Source organism: Ictalurus furcatus, chromosome 2 (genome assembly GCF_023375685.1).
Source record: "Ictalurus furcatus strain D&B chromosome 2, Billie_1.0, whole genome shotgun sequence".
In the NCBI taxonomy this organism is placed as follows: Eukaryota; Metazoa; Chordata; class Actinopteri; order Siluriformes; family Ictaluridae; genus Ictalurus; species Ictalurus furcatus.
The window spans coordinates 7,325,425-7,345,328 of NC_071256.1; the positions used below are offsets into that span (position 1 = coordinate 7,325,425).

Here is a 19,904-nt window from a genome sequence, read left to right on the forward strand (position 1 = left end):
CCTTTGGATTAACTGCAATGCCACCTGTGCACCAGACCTCGGCTAACATACATACCTGGAATGTGGAAAGTGTATATAGATTTGTGTATATCTGTGTATGGATACCTTCAGGAGAGAGAGAGAGAGAGAGAGAGAGAGGCTGGTGAGGGAACAACTATTTATAGCTGTTATAATGAAAGTGATAACAGGAATTAACTTTTGTTGCTTTATGGTTTTGTGCTTTGCACTATAGGGTAAAGAGGGAAGTTTGAGAAAATTGTGCATCACACGATCCTCAAAAATCTGTGGTACAAAAATGACGTGTGTCAATGCAACTGCTGAGCAATATCTGTGGATTATAGTAATTTTGCAAGAGCATATAGGGTTGAATTCTTTATCTTGGTCAGGGTTGGTCAGAGCCTATACTGTAAACACTCGGTGTGAGGCAAGAATACACTCTGGAGGGGACAATTATACCTAGGGGCAATTTAGCATAGCCAATACACATAGTGGCATGTATTAGGGATGAAACTGGAGAACCCAAATGAAACATGGGTTGCACAGATAGTAACCAAAGCTTAGGTTTGAACCAGCGACATTGGAGCTGTAAGGTGGTAAAGCTGCTGCATCATCATGCTGCTACAAATGCAATGTAGCCTACAGCTATACACACACTTCCACATCCCGTTCCTACAAGACAAACTAAAACATTACAATTATTAGAAAAGTGAGCATGAGATATTTTTTTCAGTTTACTGTTTTTCCTTTAAACTCTTATCTTTAACCTATAATCTTTTCCTTTTAGCATCCAGTCAAGTGCATTAATGTAGAAGAAACAAGCAAGGATCAAGCCAACTCATCGTCTGTAGTAACTTCTCATGCTACACAATGTAGTTAATGCTATAGATATCTGTTAACTATGCCACCGGATTAGAGTGTCAAACTTGAGGATAAGCGTCCCGGTCCTACCTCAGTCAAAATATTTCAACATAATGGAGAAAGCAACAATTCTTATATATAAATGAGGTGTCACATTTGGTTCTCTAGAAGGAATGAATTCCATTTGATTTGGGAAAAAGTATGTTTGAGGTAAGTTGAGGTATTTTGCTGACATTAACTGTCTATATTTAACCATTTTCTTTGCTAATACCAGGTTAGACTAGCATTAGTTCCAGCAGCTAACATAAATTGGCTAGGCAGCAAGTCATATTCTAGCTAATGATATTTTACTTCTGAAAAATTCATTAGCAAACTATGTAGTGTTAGTCATGTAGACAATGTGTAGACAGCAAACTTACAGATGATGTTTTTAGGTAACCAACGTCAGCTTCTAAAAACTTTGGATAAGTAGTAAAAGTTACTTTTCACATGAAAACGACATGATGTTAACTTAATTTCATAAGTTAAAAAAACATTTACCGTTTACTTCTTAATGCTTGAGTATATGTGAAAGTGTCAACTTTTTTTATGTTCATATTTTGACTTTTTATTGAGTATGATTGTCACATTATCCCTCTGGCACAATATCGCTGATAAGAAGATATTTTACATCACTTGATTTGAAATTATTTCAGACTGTACTTTCACTCGCAGGTGGAATACAACTTTACTTGTAAATGTTTATTGGAAACTGAAACTACATTTCAAACAAATGGTGGTTAATGCATCCCAGATAGCAGACAGTTTCGAGTTATATATGGTTAAGACTGATATATAAACATCAGTTATTGGCAGTGACACCTGTCCTGTGGTATAGGGGTGGTGTGAGTTATGTTGCATGATGGAGGACATACATGTGAGTGAAGACTGACATTAACTATGCTAGTTTGCTAGAAAATTCATCTAAAACTCCAACACATGGACAAAACTAGAATTATCTAAAATACGATGCACACAAACCTACAATGAACACAATAATTACAAAACACTAAACTATATCCAAAACTCTAATGGAAAAAAATATGACAAATGACATACTTGACAAGGTCATAACATACAATGCTTTATTTGATCAGTAGTTGATTGCCTCAATAAAGAAATAAAGTACACAGTCTTGCATCAAGTCTGTACCTTCTAAAAATAGTAATCAAATGTCATTAGCCATGTGGTATTGGCCTTGTTTATGATACAGACCATGTCCTAAGACAGGGGTAGTTTTTGTACAGGTGTTGAACACAAAAGACTGAAGACATCATGTCCAAAACAAGACTAAATTGAAAACACACATATATTGTTTTCTTTTAAAAAAAATGTTTTGGTTTATTTTAAAAATCAGATATTAAGACCATGATGAACTGCATCAGAATAATATTTATGGCTTTGGGCACAAGTCAAAAGATCACAATAGGAGTGTGCAGTTCATCAGAATATTCATGTTGTAATGTTCAACTACAAAATTAGCAAATATTCATCCACAATGAAATATATATATATATATATATATATATATATATATATATATATATATATATATATATATATATAATTTTAATTAATTGGACTAGCTTCTGTTTTGTCTAGCTTCTGTCTAACAGGTCACCTTTTTCAAAGTGCCCACATATTAGATAATAATTACAAAAATAAGTCATCTCAACACAGCTTTTTCCCTTTTATTTTCTTTCCTATTTAGGCAAAATCAAAGTCCATATTACAAAAATTATATATCATTTTTTACATTTGCTTATGTACAAAGTTATAGCTAGATTTATTCATCCATCCACCCATCCTCAACTGCTTATCCATTATCGGGTTGCGGGGCAGCAGCTCCAGCAGGGGACCCCAAACTTCCCTTTCCCGAGCCACATTACCCAGCTCTGACTGGGGGATCCTGAGGCATTCCCAGGCCAGTGTGGAGATATAATCTCTCCACCTGGTCCTGGGTCTTCCCCGAGGTCTCCTCCCAGCTGGACATGCCTGGAACACCAGGGGGCATCCTTACCAGGTGCCCGAACCACCTCAACTGGTTCTTTTCAACGCAAAGGAGCAGCGGCTCTACTCTTAGTTCCTCTCGGATAACCGAGCTTCTCACCCTATCTCTAAGGGAGAGGCCAGCCACCCTCCTGAGAAAACCCATTTCAGACGCTTGTACCCACGATCTAGTTCTTTCGGTCATTAGATTTATTCAACAAAAACAAAAATTTAATGAGGACAATTTTAAAGCCAAATGTTGCTACCGCTCCGTCAATCTCAGACATATAATTTCTAATATTTGGTTCTTAGGAAATTTTTATATATATCTATATATATATATTTTCCCTATCAACCTATATAAGCTGCATTGTGCAAAAGCACAATATACCCATTTACAGTAAACATTTGGCTAGAACACATTAATATAGAATGCATTTTTGAAACGATATATTGTTATGAGCAGTGAAAGAGAAGGTTGTTAGTGACATTTACTGTGCAAACTGAAACTGAGATCTTAAATTAACAGGAGATCATTCATTTATCTTCCAACAAACCAGAGACAATTTGCAAACAAAAGCTGGCTAACGTTAGGAGAATATGCCCAAACAAAACTAACTAGCCAACATTAGGACAATAACTAGTTTATTAGCTAGTGTTAAGAGAATATCCACAAACAATACTAACTAGCTGAGATGAGTGAAAATTCCTAAACAAATATTCCCAAACAACAGTAACTAGTATTATTACTCGAGTTCCCCAAACAACGGTAGCTAGCATTAGGAGAATAGCCTCAAACAAAATTAATTAGCTAAGATTAGTGAAAAATGCCCAAACAAAACGAGCTAGCTTTAGGAAAATATCCCTAAACAAAACTAACTAGCTTAGATGATTGAAAATCCACAAACAAAGCTAGCTAGCATTAAGAGAATATTTTCCACATAAAAGTAACTAGCTGAGTGAAAATCCCACACATAGAGCCAACTAGCATTAGGAGAATATTCCCAAACAAAACTGACAACATTTGTTAAAAACCCCCAAACCAAGCCAGCTAGCATTTGTTAAAAACCCCCAAACCAATCCAGCTAGCATTAAGAGAGTATTTCCACACAAATGTAACTAGCTAATATTAGTGAAAATCCTCAGACAAAGCTAGCTAGTGTTAGGACAATATTCCCAAACAAAATTAACTAGCTAAAGTGAGTGAAAAATCTCCACACAAAGCTAGTTAGAATTAGGAGAATATTTCCTCACAAAAATGACTAGCTAACATTAGTGGGAAAACGGCAAACAAAGCTAGCCATCTTTACAAAAAATTGTCCACACTAAAGCTAGCTAGCCAATGTTGGAAAATGTATACCAGTGTCTGAATTTATGCATTATGTTGGTTGGGGCTGAACACTGATCCTGACACTTATCCTAAAAAGCATGATATAGGGTTGTACACGATTTCTTTTTGAAGTAACAGCAATATTTTGACGGCATATACACTAATGTGGAAGAGCAGAAATAATGCTAAAGGTAATTTATAGAAATGAACTGCACAACATAAGAGAACACATGAGAATGAGTTACAGATACAAATGGTGGTATGCAGAAAAAAAAAAAAAGCATCACTGTGATAAGGACATAAAAATATAGGTTTTATACATTATGAACAGTCACGGTTTTATACATTACTAACAGACTGATGTGTTTGTTGATGTGTTGGGGTGGAGAGGGTTTGGGATACAGGACAGAGGACATATACTCAGCGGCCCTGCATGTCAGCACTGTTTGGAGACTGAGTGGAGTTTAGATACTGCCAGCTGAAAAACGCCAAAATTGTAGCAGCAGAAAGATAAACATGTGAGAAGTTGTGTGCACGGGTGGGCAGCACTGCCTTGGAAAGTGTCTTTTCCCGGATCACACCGAGTATGCACAGAGTGTTAGCCTGCGACGGATCAGACAGCGAGACTTTCTGCAGGATCTAAAGGGAGAGGATGAGGATTACACTCAATTAGGAGGACAAGAAAAGCAGGTGGTGGCAAATAACTTGTTTACTGTTCATCAGATTGGGAAAGCAAGTTTAAAACAACTTGTTGCCTAGAGATCTGAGAGGTACAGTGTGTCTCACACAAATATTGTGTGTATATTATATATATATATATATATATTATATATATATATATATATATATATATATATATATATATATATATATATATATATATATATATATATACACACATACATACACACACACACATACATATACACATATATATATATATATATATATATATATATATATATATATATATATATATATATATATATATACACACACACACACACACACACACACACACACACACACCATGGGTGTTGAAAGGGCAAAATATTAAAAAAACTGGTATAATAGTCAAACAAACAAACAAAAACCTGAATAAAGTCTCTGCCTCTTATGTGTCTTTGTTGTACCTCCCAAAAACCTGGTTACTGTAGATTTATACATGAGAACTAAACATTCTTTCAACATAACTCTGTTCACCTTTACTCTTCTACACCTGTATTCTGTAATGATTTCATCCCACTATCTGGTGTCACCTAGAAGCAGATGGGTTCCCTTTTGAGTCAGGCTCCTTTGAAGGTTTGTCTCATGTTGTCTCAGGGAGTTTTTCCTTGCCACTATTGTCTCTAGCTTGCTCATTATGGTTTTAAATCTGCACCCAGATTTCTGTAAAGCTGTACTTTAAATATGCACAAATATACAGTTGTTCCCAAAAGTTTGCATACCCCTTGCAGAATCTTATCATCTAAATCTTAATACTGTTAACAAAATGAGAGGGATCATAAAAATACAGTGCTGTTTTTTTTTTATTTAGTACTGTCCTGAATTGTCCTGTTATGTGAATATTTCACACCTGGATGATCCAAGATTGTGTTTATGTTTTGTGATAGTTGTTCATGAGTCCCTTGACTGTCCTGAGCAGTTAAACTGCCCACTGTTCTTCAGAAAAATCCTCCAGGTCCTGCACATTCTTTACTTTTCCAGCATCTTCTGCATATTTGAGCCCTTTCCAACAGTAACTGTATGATGTTGAGATCCATCTTTTCACACTGAGGACGACTCAGGAACCTGTACACAACTATTACAAAAGGTGCAAACATTCACGGATGCTCAGGAAGGTAACACGATACATTAAGAACCGGGGGGGGGGGGGGGGACTTTTGAACAGGATGATCGATGTAAATTGTTAGTTACATGTCTTCCAGAAGACAAAATACTATCTTATTTAGCGTCTGAAGGGCTGTACTAAATGGAGAAAAAAATATCATATAGTCACTGCTGGAAAAGGCTCAAATATGCAGAAGATGCTGGAAACGCTTGATCCCTCTTATTTTGTTAATAGTATTAAGATTTAGAAGATTCTGCAAGGGGTATGCAAACTTTTGGGCACAACTGTAACTGAATTGACTTTCCTTATGCAAAATTACGTAAACTTGGCTAAACCTTCATACAACAAAAGGATTACACATTTAAATAGAAGTGTACAGAGAGTTTACATTTTCCTAATAACCAAACCCTCTGATCTTTGAGCAGAAGATTGACCTAATTAGAGTATCAGATGGCTCAGTGAAAGATACACGCATCATTTCCTTCATTAAATCAGAAGCAGCCACTTCTGCAATACACTTGCTAATAAGGATGCATCATACGATTCTTACAAATTATTTAAAAGCATAGAAAATGTTACCATTACCGCAGAACATCTACTTAACATGCAAATACAAATGCAATTAGAGTGTATATGAAAATAAATAAATATATATATATATATATATATATATATATATATATATATATATATATATATATACACACACACATACATACATATATACACATATACATACACACAGACACACACAGACACACACACTGCGTAAAGCCTCACCTCTTGGCTGTACTGTGCAATCATGCTCTGTACAGCTTGCATATTGGTGGCCTCCATCATCAGAGTGACAGCCTGGCCCTTCCTGATCTTCACCACCCCCTGAAACACCAGTGGGTTGTTGTAGCAGGCGGAGAGAGTCGCAATTGCCATCACCTGGTCACAGACACATTACATTCTTCATTGAATTGCATGCAATGGATCTATTCCCAACCCATGTCCCATTTCCAATTCCATTCCATACTATAATAAAATCATTTTTTTTGTTTGATAATTTCTAACCCATCGAGCTCTCATACAACGTGCCTACTTTTTTGGACGAGAATTTTTTTCTGAAAAGGCAGGACCAATAGATAAATACGACCATGCTAGAAAACCAGATAAGGTAGGACGACTCAATAAGGAGATCTACAAACAAGACAGCAAAAGGAGTGCACAGTAACAAGAATTTATTCTTCTTAAAATCAACCTAGCATTGTTAAAAAGCTATCTACCCTTGTGTGTATTCCACATGCATGAGCTCACTAATCTTTTGGATTAACACCAAAGACTCAGAACATTTCTGTTGCTTTAAGAAAAGGACATAATAGTAGTGTTAGGCTTTGAGATGCTGCTTGGAGCCAATATAAGTCAGGATTGTGTGCATGTATGTCAGTGGTCAACAACCCTGTTCCTGGAGATCTACTTTTCTGCAGACTTTAGCTCCAATCATAATCGTGCCCACCTGACCATCTAACCATTGTCTTAAGAAGTTCTTGATCCACTAAAACAGATGTGTTAGATTTTGTTTGGAGATGAAACCTGCAGGAAGTAGATCTCAAGAAAGCGGGTTGGTGACCACTGACGTATGTGAATGGTGTATTGAGATGGACTGGCATCTGTAGTCCAGCTTTGTGCCTAGCAATGTTGTGATCCACTGCAACCGCTGATCAGGATGGAGCAGTTACTGGATGTTTTAGTAAAATAAAAGCTGCATTAGATCTGGAGTGAGGCAAATATAGCAGGTCCACCTGGGGGATGGCACAGAAGTTGAAGACACTCTGGTTGCGAAGGCGGGAAAGGTAAGCGATGACATCAGGGACATGGCGCAGAGCATCGGTCACCAACAGGTTAAGGCAGGCCAGTGCTGAGCTCAGGTGCTGTGGCTGAGAAAAGTCTTCCAGACGAGAGGCAAATTGACTCCATGCCTATTGCATACACACACAGACTGCAGTTACTACAAACAGCATGGTATATTCAATAAAGTTCATATTGTTTTTTTTTTTTATTATTTCTCTGAGAGATAATTTCATCTCTGTTGCCATAACATTACGACCATGTGGGCTGCATAACTCAGCTTTCTCTCACCTAAGAATTTGAGACCTGCTTCCGAGAGCTTTTGGAAACCTTTTAATAGTCTTTGAGAACAGCTGTAGGACCTTATTGTAGGATCAGTCTCAAACTTAGCTCTCAACCCAATTGAACACCTATTAAAGATTTTGGAGTGACATATTAAGACCGCACTATGCACCAGCATCAACACAACACCTAATGAAGCACCTCTAGCCTGAAATGAATTATGAAGCTATACATCACTGTCATTGCACTGCAAAAACTGGCATCTTAGGAAGTGAAAATATCTTGAATAGAGTCAGATTTATCATCTAGTATTTCCTATTATAAGATCACAATTAACCAAATATGAAATTATTACTTTTATCTAGACATCCTTGTTCTATTGGCAGATAATTTTGCTCCTTTCTAGAAATAAATTCTTAAGATGAGCAAACTTATCTGCCAATAGAACAAGACTATTTCAAGCTTAAAATTAGTAAAAACTGGAACTGTCTGGAACTAGGTTTTAGTAATCTTATATTTGGTTTGTTGTAATCTTGTAATAGGAAATACTAGATAAATTTGACTATATTCAAGACATTTTCACTTGCTAAGGTGTAATTTTCTACATCGCATAAAAATAAAAAAAAGTCTATTTTTATACAGATGAACACTGGAGTATAGTTAAGCAGCCTTCGCACAAATGTGCAATTGTACACCATGACTTCTTAAAACTCCTTTTATAAGAAGTCATGGTATAGCATATTAAAGCTGTTCTGGCAGCTCATGGTGACAAAACACCTTACTGAGATGACTAATTTTGTTTTTCCCCCCCTTTAATTTGTCACCCATTTATGAGTGGGTCTTAAGTGTCATCGCTGCATAAACACGTAGCCAACTGCAACACCACCTCAGTTTCACTATCAGTTTAAAACATGAGAATGTGCAGAGAACAGTGCAGTATAATAATATGATTGAAATATACATTGCTAAGCTTGTGTTATACATATAACCGTATTATATCCAGTGATGTTTATGACTGATTATATTATATTACCAGACCTGCCAAACATGAGGCATTTTGCATTGTAGCTCTGCAAAAACACTGTATATCATGCGAAAATAAGTCAAAGGCAGTCATTTACTCAGATTAAAATGAGAGATGACTCAAGCAACATGTTAACTGATCCCACCCCGTTCCCCAATTTCATTCGCTCTCTCTTTAGGAGAGCATTAGGGAATACCATCGGCACGTAGGGGCGTACTTGGTCTGCAACAACGTTTCGGTAGGTGGTACGTGTCAAAATAACATCCACATGAACGCCAGGACCCAAGGTTTCCCACAAGAACATTGCCCAGAGCATCACACTGCCTCCGCCAGCTTGCCTCCGTTCCCATAGTGCACCTGGCCATCCATGTGATGTAAAAGAATACGTGATTCATCGGGCCAGTTTGCCCATTTTTCCTGATTATAACACATCAACTTTGAGAACTGACTGTTCACTTGCTGCCTAATATATCCCACCCTAATGTTATGGTTGATCGAATTAATATAAAAGGAATAAATACACAATTCTAAAATAAATGATTATTTTTATGTTGTCGAAAACAAACCCATCGCAAAAAAAATAAAAATCTCACTAACAGTTCACAACAAAAGCATAAGATTCATTTAAGGGGATATAACCTAACTAAACTACTTATCGTACTTCTTGAGGATGACCAGACTAACCTCCTCAGGCCAGAAGGCTCTTCCGTCCTGCTGGTCCTCCAGGTAGTCTCTGATAATGTTTGTCTTCTGTAAAAAGAGGCCCATAGAGTTGGCCAGCTCAGTATCCCGACCCACCTCAGGATCCTCCAGCAGGGATGCAGAGAAGAGCTGAGACAGACCCACACCTACCAGACCAGCCACGTAGTGACAGTACTGCAGAGAAAAAAATGTGATGTCCATCAGAAACGTTACCCTACTATGAGTAGTAACTTAACTTTAACTTAATATGAAACGTCCAGGCAGTCTCACTGCAATGACAAAATAGTACAGACCCATACCATGTCTATTTACACATGAATATGCTCATACACAGGGGTGGAAATACTTGGGTAATTGTACTTCGTTACTATACTTGGTGTATTTATACTTTACTCGAGTATTATTGACATTAAACAGTAGTACACCAATGTCATTTTACTCCTTAGTTTTATTTAGACCTTCAAAGAACTAATTACAAATCGCAAAAGCTCTCCTTTTCTCTCACCAGCCAATATCTGTGCTATACATCAATCCAACAGGCCCAGTTTAGCATCCTGACTTGTATAAAACAAGGTTTCTCCTTTGCTTCCTTAGAAGACATGAGCTCTATCGGATCTGAATAAAGCATGCTGAGGTACAGTAAGTTTTGCTAATTTGCTGCCATTAACTGGCTATATTCAAGTCAATCCGTTTTCTCCTCTAATGCCAGGTTAGACTTGCATCGATTCCAGCAGCAAGTCAATTTCTAGCGAATGGTAAATATTACTTATTTACATAATAATTCACTTTATTAATTAATTAGCAAACTTTGTAGCCATTAATTTATTCTTCTTAAAACTTTTAAAAGTAGGAACTTTCTCTTTGCTTTCACTTACAGTACATTTTTGGCTGTATACTTCCTCTTTTAATTGAGTAAGATTCTGGCACATTATCTATACTTTCACTTCAGTTTAATTTCTCAGTACTTTTACCACCCATCTTGATAAATGCACTGTCCATGTGTAAATAAGCCTAAAGTTTGTCCCACCTTATCCCAGTCCTGCATCGATCCAACTTTCTTCTCGAGGAATTCAGCCATCCCGACCCCCATTCGGTGGCAAATGTCTGAAATCACATCCTGATATTCTGGCGCCAAGTTCCTGAACTCAACCGAAATCTGCACAAAGTGAACAAACGATCATTTAACATAAGGCTTAAAAAAAAGAAGTCATGATTTAAAGGGATAATGTTGAACAGTTGTTTCTACACTCTGCTGCCAAACCATTAGACGATAGATAGAGTCTAGACTGTGAGTAGAGTTTTTACTTTAAACACCCTCTCTAATGGTGGACATCTTTACAATAACGCTATATGCATGGTTTCTTGGGAAGCGAGGTCTTTGTGTGTATTACCGAAGGAAAATCTTCTAGAACTTGTCTGTCCTTCTCCTTGCTCTCTGTGAAACACCAATCTGGTTGGTAGAGGAAAGTGTGGAAATGATGCAGGAGCGGGACTTTTTTCTCCAAAGGAATGGTCATATCATCCTCAACTGTGTCCAAGGCTCGAAGAACTAGATAGAATATACACACTGCATGGCTAACAGTGAGATTGAGTGAGGGGAGGGAGGGAGGGAGGGAGGGAGAGAGAGAGAGAGAGAAAAAGAGTCAAAAATAGGCATATTCTGAATCTTTGACAATTTATATCAGGGAACGCTTATATAAAAGGGCTTAGCTCCTCTGTCTTTCACAGATAAAATATACTGTTTCATTTTTGGCATCCACATCAGATTATCTGAATCATACATTTGAGGAACATTTGTGGGACCAAGAAAACATGACCACCAACAGTCAGAACACAAATATACAATGATATGAAAAAAAATGAGGCTGGGGCTGATTTCTTTCCAACCCAGACTATAGATTCAGACTGCAGTCTATCCGTGACAGTCATGTCAGGTGATTACACAGACTTGAAACACTCCCTAGAGTTGATCTCCATTTGGACTGATATTTTTCAGCCCACATCACTGACATATCAGCAATGATCAAGAAAATGCACGTGAAACAAAATGCCTTTGTATGAGACACTAATGGATAAGACTGAGCAAACATTGTCCAAACAAATGACCATTTTAAATGTGAAATCTACTTTGGTCAGATGTTTACAGGCTCTGAGACTATTTTAAGACAGACACTGTGCAATCTGATACTTAGGAAGCTTTCCATCAAATATGATTCGTTTCTTTTTCTTCTGCCTTTCCTAGCAGGAGTTGCGGAGACAGCAGCCTGAGAATGTCAGCCCAGAACCATTTTATGGCTGTTCATCAAAACTCTAATGATGCCATGGACACTCTTTTGACATTACGCTGTTGAGACATTTTCTTAAAAGACTGGAAGATATTCAACATAACTTTAAAATGCATGAAAAGTGCATATAATTAACAATCTAATTAATTTAATTAAGCATACTGTAATAAGTAGTGCTTAGTTTAAAATACAGTGTAAAGATTTCATGTAAATACATTGGATTTAATAACAAAGAAAGCCGACAACTTCCATGATTTATCTGACAAAAAGCTGAATATACCCATCAGCCATAACATTAAAACCACTGACAGGTGACATAAATAATGTTGACTATCTCGTTACAGTGGTACCCTTCAAGGGGTGAGATATATGAGGCAGCTCTGGAAGTTGATGTGTTGGAAGCAAAAAAAAAATTTTTTTTTAAATGGGCAAGCATGAGGATCTGAGCGACTTTGACAAGGGCAAAATTGTGATGGCTGGTTGACTGGGTCAGAGCATCTCCAAAACAGCAGGTCTTGTGGGGTGTTCTTGGTATGCAGTGGTTAGTACCTACCAAAAGTGGTTCAAGAAAGGACAACCGGTGAACCGGTGACAAGGTCATGGGTGCCCAAGGCTCATTGATGTGTGTGGGGAGCGAAGGCAAGCCCGTCCAGTCCAATCCACAAAAAAGCTGTTGTAGCACAAACTGCTGAAAACGTTCATGCTGGTTATGATGGAAAGGTGTCAGAGCACACATTGCATTGCTGTGTATGGGGAGCGAAGGCAAGCCCGTCCAGTCCAATCCACAAAAAAGCTGTTGTAGCACAAACTGCTGAAAACGTTCATGCTGGTTATGATGGAAAGGTGTCAGAGCACACATTGCATTGCTGTGTATGGTTCTGTGTAGCTGCCGACCGGTCAGAGTGCCCATACTGGGGCAACGTTCTGCTTGGAAATCCTGGCATTCATGTGGATGTTACTTTGACATGTACCACCTAACTAAACATTACTGCAGGCCAAGTACACCTCTTCATGACAACAGTATTCCCCAATGTCAGTGGCCTGTACCACTGCAAAAGGTCTGATTCAGGAATGGTCTGATGAACATGACAGGGATTTTAAGGTGTTGACTTGGCCTCCAAATTCCCCAGATCTCAATCCGATCAAGCATCCATGGGATGTGCTGGAAAATCAAGTCCAAATCCACAACTTACAGGACTTACGGCTAACGTCTTGGTGCCAGATCCCACAGCACACCTTCAGAGGTCTTGTGGAGTCCATGCCTCGACGGGTCAGCGCACAATATTAGGCAGGTGGTTTTAAAATTATGGCTGATAGGAGTATATGCCTGAGACAGGCCAGTTTTCCTGGAGATCAAACGTTTCCTCTTTTTGAATAAAAAGCAACAAAAGAAATCATGATCGAGATGATTAAAAGTCATTTCAATAACAGGAAGTGACACAGTATGGAAATATGTAAACAAATGCAAAGAAAAACAATACATTAATCCATGCAAATCAAACTATAAAATATTATGGCGTCATAGATCAACAAAGCTCGTGCAGACAAAAAACAGTAACCGTCACATTATTATTTTAAACAGTATTCACTGTGTGTAAGAAACTTATATTTCAAAATCTATGAAAAGTGCAACTTTTGCAAGGACAGAAGTTACTTGTTGATATTTGTTTACTTCACTCAAGACACGCCTCTCAGGACAGCATGGCTCTTCTTTGTAAGTTGCTGTATATTCTTACCGCAGTTCTCCGTCCAGGGCTTGAATCACAGCCGCGAAACTCCTGCTGGTTTGGTTCAGATAAACATAGCACGCCCGCAAGCTCTCACTCATAGACTCCTGGACAAAAGAAGAACAAAACAACTGCGTTGGATGTCGATGAGGGCTGACTGTGTGGAGGTGCAGCGGGCGCGCGAGTACAGCGCCTCTTCTCCCGCATACCACGGGGGCAGACCGCGGTCCCGAGGCCGAGTTGCGCACCGATAAAGTGCGCTTAAACACAGAGAGCGGCGCAGTGCTTTTGCAGCAAACCCCCGCCATGTGCATACAAGTCAGGTTTCTGACGAAGTCATAGCAGGTTGACTGAAGTTGACACGTCGCGAGGACGCGCGATATATCAACAGCTGTAACTCGAGCTGCGCGCGAGACACCACACTTTACAGCACGAGCAGCTAAGCTACTTCACCCCCCGCCCACTTTTTAAATAACCACTACGTTGATTTGTTGTTTTCTGACCACCAAGAAACAAATTACAAAACATATTTGATTAGCTTAATAGCCAGTCGTTTCCTGACAGTCCGAACATTGTGCCTTTGACGTTTTTAAAAAGTTTATAAGCACGAAAACAACAACAAAAAAACGTCAGTTTGTCAGTTGGAGTTTTGGGGGAAGTTAGCAGTGATGTGTCGTTCACGAAAGAGTCGACTCTTTAGATAGTGGCTCTTTATGCTGGCGTTAGGAGTCGACTCCTAACCGACTCAATATGAACAAATCCTTTTGCTGAAAATTCACTATTCTGTACTGACAATTCTTTAATACTTTTATCAACATACAGAGAAACTGTGACCAAAGGACATCTAGTGAAGCTTATAAACATCTGAGTTGTTCAGAAAAGTGTCAGTTCTTGTGAGAAATATAAGACCTATGAGTGTGTGTGTGTGTGGTTTTATAACAAGTGCAATGCAAAGTATAATGCTTAATTTGTTAATCACAGGATAAAACAAGATTCAATATAAGCAAAAGATAGACAAAGACCAACAACTTTACCCGGGTTGGATAAAAAAACTGCCAATGAATCGCTTGGCTCTGTTGAATAGAAACCATCACCGAAAATCTAAAGGTTTCCACTACAAATACCATTACAAACCATCAGCTAACCATTAAAACCATTAATTGGTCTTTAATGGTATCCACTAGACATAACATCCCACCGATAGAGGGCAACAAATTACCAGTAGAGACCCAAAGAGAACATTACAGTAGAATGTATAGCATTATTATTTACAGACATTTATTCAGTTTTCTGCCTTTTGTTTTTTGCTTTTATGCATTACGACATATAGGCTTCCTAACTAACTGCCAGGAAAACAGCAGTGTTGCATTTAGAAATAAGCTTATTTTTTATTTAATGTGCACAAAAAGAAACAGACACTGAAACAGAGGGGGAAAAAATGTGTAAAAGGTTTTAAGATTTTTTTTTATTTTTTATTTTTATTTATTTTATTTTTTTTACAATTTAAAAGATTCAGACAGTAGAAAACTATTAAATCTGCTTCTTAAATTTGTCATTGTTATTTAAAAAATATATTTATATGCATATTCATGTGTGTGTATCATTGCCTTTTGTACATTTTCAGCACATTTTAACAATACCGTCATAATACTCTCTTATAATACTGATAAATGTGATAGTTTTGGTCACGATAATAGTGATATGACATTTTCATACCATTACATCTCTACTGTTCAATTGCCAATTCAGTTAAAGCATGATTATGTGATCCTGCAACAAACTTTGAAATAATTTCTGAACAATGTTTAAAAATATATTTAAAATATATTTTCATCATTTACAAGATATTTTTCTGTAATAAAGTACAGTTTTTTTTATAATGAGATTAGAGTCATTCCTAAATATGATTGATTGATTCATTCATTTCCATCATTGATTCATTTCCTTCTGCTTTTCAACATCAGCAGCCTGAGAAGGTTAGACCATTTTATTATTCTCCAAGGATGTTAATCTGAACTATAATGCTCTAATACTCAATACAAAATAACAAAATTGACAACTTCCATAACTTATGTGATGAAAAGTTTAATCCCCATAGAGTATACAGTGCCCTCCACTAATATTGGCACCCTTGGTAAATATGAGCAAAGAAGGCTGTGAAAATTGTCTTTATTTTGTAACCTTTTGTTAAAGAAATCACAAAAATACTCTTCTCTCATGGATATCAAAGAAAACACTGGTTTGTTATATATATATATATATAACTTTTTTAAATATAGGTGTGCAACAATTATTGGTATCTTTTTAGTCAATACTTTGTGCTACCTCACTTAGAGAATACATGACAAGGGATCTGAGATCATTCCTCCATACAGATTCTCTCCAGATCCTTCTAATTTCGAGGTCCACGCTGGTGGACTCTCCTCTTCAGTTCACCCCACAGGTTTTCTATGGGTTTCAGGTCAGGGGACTGGGATGGCTATGACAGGACCTTGATTTTGTGGTTAGTAAACCATTTTTGTGTTGATTTTGATGCATGTTTTGGATCATTGTCCTGCTGGAAGATCCAACCATGGCCCATTTTAAGCCTTCTGGCAGAGGCAGTCAGGTTTTCATTTAATATCTGTTGATATTTGATAGAGACCATGATGCCATGTATCCTAACAAAATATCCAGGTCCTCTGGCAGAAAATCAGACCCAAAACATTAAAGAGCCACCTCCATATTTAACCGTGGGCATGAGGTACTTTTCCATATGGCTACCTCTCTGTGTGCACCAAAACCTCCTCTGGTGTTTATTGCCAAAAAGCTCTATTTTGGTTTCATCTGACCATAGAACCCGATCCCATTTGAAGTTCCAGTAGTGTCTGGCAACCTGAAGATGCTTGAGTTTGTTTTTGAATGAGAGTAGAGGCGTTTTTCTTGAAACCCTTCCAAACAACTTGTGGTGATGTAGGAGACTTCGGATTGTAGTTTTGGAGACTTTCTGACCCCAAGACGCAACTAACTTCTGCAGTTCTCCAGCTGTGATCCTTGGAGATTTTTTGGTCACTCCTTTGGAACCATCCTCTTCACAGTGCATTGAGACAATATAGACAAACGTCCAATTCCAGGTGGATTCATAACATTTCCAGTTGACTGGAACTTCTTAATTATTGCCCTGACGGTGGAAATGAGCATTTTCAATGCTTGTGCTATTTTCTTATAGCCACGCCCCATTTTGTGAAGTTGAACAACCTTTTGCTGCACATCACATCTATATTCCTTGGTCTTACCCATTGTTATGTATGACTAAGGGAATTTGGCCTGTATGTTAACTCATATTTATATCCCTGTAAAACAGGAAGTCATGGTTGAACAATTTCCTATTCCTAGTTACTGTACTAAAAAACGTAAAATATCAAAGGGAATATACTTCTAATATATTTTTCTCATATGAATTTATAGGGGTTCCAATAATTGTTGCACACTTATATCTATCCATCCATTTTCTATACTGCGTATCCTTAATGGGTTGTGGGGAACCTGGAGCCTATCTCAGGAGGCATGGGGCACAAGTCAGGGGACACCCTGGACAGGTGCCAATCCATTACAGGGCACAATCACACACACATTCACACACTCCAATGCCAATCTGCTATTTTGTGGATACTGACAATAATAAATTCTCATAACTGATGCTACACAAAACTAGCCTACACAGCCTACATGTCTTTGGACTGGGGGAGGAAACTGGAGTACCTGGAGGAAACCCCCAAAGCACAGGGAGAACATGTAAACTTCACACGCACAGGGCTGTAACAGGAATCAAACCCTTATCCCTGGAGGTGTGAGGCGCACGTGCTAAACTCTGAGCCACATTAAACCTATGTTTTGTTTGCAATTGTTTCATATCCATGAGAGCACAGTATTTTTTGTGATTCTTTTTAACAAAAGATCAAGATAATTAAAAATGTATTCTTTTTTAAATAAAAAAAGATTTTCACAGCCTTCTTTGCTCATATTTACCAAGGGTGCCAATATTAGTGGAGGGCACTATATATGCCTGAGATAAACCAACATTTCAGTATTTCTGGAAATCAAACATATCCTCTTTTGAATGAAGAGTAAAAATCATTTGCATAAAAAAAAAATGCAATTTACTAGGTCAAAAAATAATAATAATAATTAAATATATATATATATATATATATATATATATATATATATATATATATATATATATATATATATATATATATATATATTTATTTATGACTCTTGCTTTGATGGGAAAAAGATAACAATAAGGGTAGCATAGTGCTCTGTGTTTCCAACATACTACTGCAGATTATCATTAGTTTTGTGTAGCATCGGTTATGAGAATTTATTATTGTCAGTATACACAAAATAGCAAGTACACATCTGTACTGTACACGTGTTTTATTAGAAACAATCCAAAATCTAGTGGAAAGCCTTTCCAGAAAAGTGGAGGCTATTATAGCAGCAAAGCAAGAACAACTCAATGCCCATGGTTTTGGAATGGGACGTTCAATACTTGGGTGTCTACATACTTTAGGCCATACAGTGTAGCACTGACACATATGTAGCACTGACATCATTTTCAGGTTTTCAGAATTTCAGGTCCCTGAAGGCATGTGAGTATACTACCCCATTGCAGAATATGTGAGCAAGGACAATGTCTCTGATGTGTATGCTCAGATACACGATATGGCCAAAAGTATGTGGAAACCTAACCATCACATATATCATATGTGGTTCTTCCTCAAACAGTTACCACAAAGTTTGAAACACTCAATTGTATAGAATGTCTTTGTATGCTGTAGCATTACAATTTCCTTTCAGTGGAACTAAGACAGCATGACAGTGCCCCTGTGCACAAAGCAAGCTCCATAAAGACGTGGTTTGCCATGGTTGGAGTGGAAAAACTTGAGGTCAGGGCTCTGTGCAGGACACTCAACTCCACTGATCACCTGACTGAGTGCCAGGCATCCTCACCTAACATAACTAATGCTCTTATGGCTGAATGAGCTTAAATCTGTACAGCCACGCTCCAAAATCTAGTGGAAAGAAGGGCCTTCTCAGAAGAGTGGAGGTTATTATAACAGCAAAGGGAGGACTACATCCGGAATGGGATGTTCAACACGCACATGGTCAGGTGTACACCAATCTTCAGACACTATATAGTGTACTTTCCTGATATGTCGCTTTCTGGCTTTTTAACTGCATGCAGTGTTTGACTTTTGACAGAGAGAGCAGGAATTATTATTATTTTTCAACACAGCTGTTTTATAAGAGCTGTCAAGTAATCCCACAAATCCCCCACACACAGTAATCCCACAAATCTGATGACAAGAAACGACATGCTATTTAGTCCAATTAAACTTCTCAGAAAGACGAAAAAAATTTGCCACAAAATGCTAGGGATTTAGGGATAAATGCACATCCTTCCTTAATATTTTTTTGAGTATGACATTATTTTTAGTATGTTATTTCACATGACATGTTCTGTAATACATGCATAGACATAACATTTTATGCCTTAATAGCAAAGATACAACAACAACAACAACAATAATAATAATAATAATAATAATAATAATAATAATAATACTCACATAATCCAGTTTGGGCATCACAGTCCTACAGCCTCCCATCTTGAATTTGAACAGGTTGTATATTTCCTCTGGATGTCCTAATGACTTCAGGATATCCATGTTTTATTATTATTATTATTATTATTATTTAGTTTAACATGCGGTGAGAGTGTGTTCAGCTTGTGTACCGGTTTTTGTACATTTCACGCAGATGGTCTTTTTCTACTCTGGTTGGATACACAGCAAGATTCCCTCCCACCTGGGTGTGCAAGCAAGCAATCCTTTTTAAATAGCATGAAACGTCAGATCAACTGACGTTTGTGATTGGTTTCGTGTCATGGGCTCAGAGTCGAGCAGCCAATAGGCGTTCAGAGAGGCTAATGTGATGCCCCGCCTCACCTAGCGTG

At 37.6% G+C, this 19,904-nt stretch overlaps 1 protein-coding gene across 2 annotated transcripts; it reads right to left on the reverse strand.

The window, feature by feature from the left end:
* Positions 1-2,563: 2,563 nt before the first annotated feature.
* On the reverse strand, positions 2,564-19,768 carry fdft1 (farnesyl-diphosphate farnesyltransferase 1). Of its 2 annotated transcripts, XM_053646148.1 has the most exons (8): positions 19,519-19,768; positions 13,910-14,007; positions 11,280-11,463; positions 10,916-11,044; positions 9,871-10,062; positions 7,835-8,011; positions 6,828-6,980; positions 2,564-4,855 (listed from the first exon to the last, which is right to left on the reverse strand). In XM_053646148.1, the coding sequence occupies exons 1-8, from the start codon at positions 19,615-19,617 to the stop codon at positions 4,637-4,639; spliced, it is 1,251 nt and encodes a 416-aa protein (XP_053502123.1). In that variant the 5' UTR covers positions 19,618-19,768; the 3' UTR covers positions 2,564-4,636. The 2 variants fall into 2 exon arrangements, with proteins under 2 accessions (XP_053502123.1, XP_053502115.1); XM_053646140.1 differs by lacking the exon at positions 19,519-19,768 and having other exon boundaries at positions 13,910-15,884.
* Positions 19,769-19,904: the final 136 nt, after the last annotated feature.